The following is a 3818-nucleotide window of genomic DNA, read 5'->3' on the forward strand; positions in this document are numbered from 1 at the left end:
TACACTCCCCAAAGCTTACTAAAACCCACGAACTAAGTCACAAACCACACACGAAATCCCTCATTTTCCCCTTCCACTGCCCGGCATTGGCCATCATGGCTTCTTTCTCAGCCAAAATCCCTGTTCTCATGCAGCTCTCAATGCTTCTGCTCATAAGCTCATCAGTTTTTGCTGACGAGCATGAACATTCCAAATGGCCAGCACATCCACCAGCTGAAGCCCCTGAACACCACAAGGGTCACCACCACCACCACCACCACCACCACCCCCCAACCTATCCTCCAGTGAAGCCTCCGGTTCATCCACCGGTTAAGCCTCCAGTGCACCCTCCCGTGAAGCCTCCAGTTCATCCACCAGTGTACCCTCCCGTGAAGCCTCCAGTTCACCCACCGGTTAAGCCTCCAGTGCACCCTCCCGTGAAGCCTCCGGTTCATCCACCAGTGTACCCTCCCGTGAAGCCTCCAGTTCATCCACCGGTGAAGCCTCCAGTACACCCACCGGTTAAGCCTCCAGTACACCCTCCCGTGAAGCCTCCGGTTCATCCACCAGTATACCCACCCGTGAAGCCTCCAGTTCATCCACCGGTTAAGCCTCCAGTGCACCCTCCCGTGAAGCCTCCAGTACACCCACCGGTTAAGCCTCCAGTGCACCCTCCCGTGAAGCCTCCGGTTCATCCACCAGTATACCCTCCCGTGAAGCCCCCAGTTCATCCACCGGTTAAGCCTCCAGTGCACCCTCCCGTGAAGCCTCCGGTTCATCCACCAGTATACCCTCCCGTGAAGCCCCCAGTTCATCCACCGGTTAAGCCTCCAGTGCACCCTCCCGTGAAGCCTCCGGTTCATCCACCAGTATACCCTCCCGTGAAGCCTCCAGTTCATCCACCGGTTAAGCCTCCAGTGCACCCACCTGTGAAGCCTCCAGTCTACCCTCCGGTAAGGAAGCTTGTGGCGGTACAAGGAGTTGTTTATTGCAAGACCTGCAGTTATGCTGGTTTTAATCCCAAGGAAGCTATGCCTCTCCAGGGTACGTCCATAACGCTACTTTAAACATCCCCTTTTTACAATTTTCCGTTCTTCTTTTCAGTTTATTTCTCATGCTTTTTAGCTTAGGAACTTGTACAGGACAGCATTTCGTGAGTACCACAAAGTATTGTTCCAAAAGATACTAGTATCTTCTCCACCCTTTCATTTTGCCCTTTTATTCCAAAACAATCCTGAGCTACAATGTCATGCACAAGAACTGATTCGTGTTGCTCAAACAAAAGAAGCCGAAAACAGGAAACCAAGAAACCTTGAAGAATCGAAATGCTACAATTGGAACAAGGAAATAGAGCTTGTCACGTGGGCCTGTTGTTAAAAATCATAAACCTTCATGACACTAAAGTGAGCTAAACGACAAAAATCAAAGAATGTTCGCGCATGGTTAGGAAAGAAGGAATGGCTAATAATTTGTTTGACCGAGTCTTTTTTACGTTTTTTTTTTTTTTTTGGTGAATTACTCTGGGGCTTCATTTTTTTGTCAAACTTCAACTGCATTATATAATACTCTGGGACTTCATGATGTATTGTTACTGTGGAATTGCAGGTGCTGTGGTGAGAGTTAGATGTCAGAATACCCGGTTTAAGCCTGTGGTGGCAGAAGGCAAGACAGACAAGAATGGTTACTTCTTCATCGTGCCAGAGATGGTGACCAGCCTCGCTTCCCATACTTGTAAGGTGTATCTAGTGAAATCGCCCTCCCTGAAGTGCAGCGCTCCGACAAATCTCAATTATGGATCGGAGGGAGCAAGCTTAATTCCAAATCCAGCTCACAAGCCCAATCCTTTGGGACCAAAATATGCTCTGTACAATGTTGGACCTTTTGCCTTTGAACCGGCAAAGCCGACCCCATGCCCTCGTTGAGATTCCTCCAGCATTGATCTCTGAATTGTCAAGTCTTCAGTATTTCAGCCATGTCAAAGCCTATGAAGTGTGTTACAGCTCTCCTTTTTTTTTGTTTTTTGGTTAAATTTGGGTCCTGCTCTTTAATAAGTTATGCCCACTGTTAAAAGTGCCAGTTTGCAGTGTGGAAATTGAAAAATGTTTGATAGTCTTCCCTCCTTCAGTTGGGCTTATTGTTTGATATGTTCAGAATTACTACTGTATTCTCAAGTTGTATTGAAATATTTTAGAATGTAATGCTATCGTATTAAAATAGTACTCTGTCCGTCGTATTATTAATGTCATATTTTTATTTTGGGAGAACTGCACAAATAATCCCTCACATATTGCAAATGTGAAAATTTAGTCCCTCAGATCGAAAATGATCAATTTTAGTCCTTATCAAATAAAAAAGGATCAATTTGAGTCCCTTTTCACTTTTCCGACTGATTTTTGCCCGGAATATCTCACGTGCACACCACGTGGCCAACTTTTCAAGGGTAAAAATGCCAAACCACTTATATGTTGACCAAAACCAAAATGTAAAGAGCGAATACTTCCCAAAATTCTTGATGCTCGAAGACTTGACTGAGTCCAAGAATCCTCTATTCCGTAGTCCTTCATTACCCAAATCCGCGCGCTAAAAGAAGCAAGAGAAGAAGTAAGAGGAAATTCTTTAGGAAACAAGCAAAGGCAACCATCCAAGGACCCCAGATAAGTGGTTTGGCATTTTGGTAAGGACTAAAATTGAGATAAGGAAGAAGAAGAAAAGCTCTGCGTAGCTATGGCGTCCATGGCTAGTGCAAGCGTAGCTCCTGCTGGATTCTCATACGGCAGGCCTCCATTTTCTGCTTCAGAGAAGCTGAGGAGAACGGTGGTGGTGAGGGCTGAAGCCATAAACCCAGGTATCAGGAAGACCGAAGACAAAGTGGTGGACTCTGTTGTTATCGCCGAACTGAACAAGCCTTTCACTGCTTACTGCAGGTTTTTCATTTACCATCTCTTGCGTACTTGATCACTTCCAACTTTTCTGATTACCTTGTTGGATCATGGAAGGGAAACATGTTTTCTTTTTCCCTTGTTTTGGGAATTAATCTGTCTGGAAGCCTTGTAGATTCATTCTTTGCTCAAAGTAAAATATGAACTCAACAGGCCTTTGTATTCAGACACTACCCTCTAGGCATTAAGCCTAAAACACCGATAGAAGTCAATTTTAGCGTGAATGCCTAACATTTAATTATGTTAAGTGCGAATTCAGGCCATAGCCAGGGGTTTTTGATGACACAGTAAAAGTAAACATTCTTTTGAGCGGTGACGGATTGGTTGACTTGTTGGAGCAGGTGTTGGCGGTCTGGGACTTTCCCTTTATGCGATGGAAGCCATGTGAAGCACAATAAGGCTACTGGAGACAATGTTTGGCCTCTGCTAGTGAAGAAGCAGTGACTAGTAAATGATATAGCACTATTATACATTCTTGAATATTCCAAACTTGGTGCAGCATAGTATATCGTGTTCTGATGGGGAAATCCTTGTATGTTCTTAATGCAATATGATGATCTCTATCTGGAGTTGTAATAAAGTGATAGTTTTCTACTCCTGTTGTGGAAATTCCTTCTGATTTCAACTAGTTCAATCAGAACTAGAAAAGTGGTTTTGGTCCTTTACATTTTGGTTTTGGTCAACAGATAAGTGGTTTGGCATTTTTACCCTTGAAAAGTTGGCCACGTGGTGTGCGCGTGAGATATTCCGGGTAAAAATCAGTCGAAAAAGTGAAAAGGGGCTCAAATTGATCCTTTTTTATTTGATAAGGACTAAAATTGATCATTTTCGATCTGAGGGACTAAATTTTCACATTTGCAATATATGAGGGACTATTTGTGCAATTCTCCCTTTTATTTT

The 3818-nt window shown here is 44.2% G+C and overlaps 2 protein-coding genes across 2 annotated transcripts; both read left to right on the forward strand.

Annotated features, from left to right (window-relative positions):
- LOC113730985 (uncharacterized) lies at positions 1 to 2198 on the forward strand. Its single transcript, XM_027256005.2, has 2 exons — positions 1 to 1023; positions 1585 to 2198. The coding sequence occupies exons 1-2, from the start codon at positions 96 to 98 to the stop codon at positions 1899 to 1901; spliced, it is 1245 nt and encodes a 414-aa protein (XP_027111806.1). The 5' UTR covers positions 1 to 95; the 3' UTR covers positions 1902 to 2198.
- A 277-nt stretch (positions 2199 to 2475) lies between these two features.
- LOC113730986 (CDGSH iron-sulfur domain-containing protein NEET-like) lies at positions 2476 to 3512 on the forward strand. The gene is made up of 2 exons (XM_027256006.2): positions 2476 to 2903; positions 3260 to 3512. The coding sequence occupies exons 1-2, from the start codon at positions 2704 to 2706 to the stop codon at positions 3360 to 3362; spliced, it is 303 nt and encodes a 100-aa protein (XP_027111807.1). The 5' UTR covers positions 2476 to 2703; the 3' UTR covers positions 3363 to 3512.
- The last annotated feature ends 306 nt before the right edge of the window (positions 3513 to 3818 follow it).

The sequence above is a fragment of the Coffea arabica genome, chromosome 2e (assembly GCF_036785885.1).
Source record: "Coffea arabica cultivar ET-39 chromosome 2e, Coffea Arabica ET-39 HiFi, whole genome shotgun sequence".
Classification (NCBI taxonomy): domain Eukaryota; kingdom Viridiplantae; phylum Streptophyta; class Magnoliopsida; order Gentianales; family Rubiaceae; genus Coffea; species Coffea arabica.

Excerpts from the sequence above, each read along its gene's own strand:
- LOC113730985 (XM_027256005.2), top strand. The coding sequence starts at position 96 with ATGGCTTCTTTCTCAGCCAAAATCCCTGTTCTCATGCAGCTCTCAATG. Across the intron at positions 1,024-1,584 it reads GGAAGCTATGCCTCTCCAGG|GTGCTGTGGTGAGAGTTAGA; the intron begins GTACGTCCATAA and ends GTGGAATTGCAG.
- LOC113730986 (XM_027256006.2), top strand. The coding sequence starts at position 2,704 with ATGGCGTCCATGGCTAGTGCAAGCGTAGCTCCTGCTGGATTCTCATAC. Across the intron at positions 2,904-3,259 it reads CCTTTCACTGCTTACTGCAG|GTGTTGGCGGTCTGGGACTT; the intron begins GTTTTTCATTTA and ends TTGTTGGAGCAG.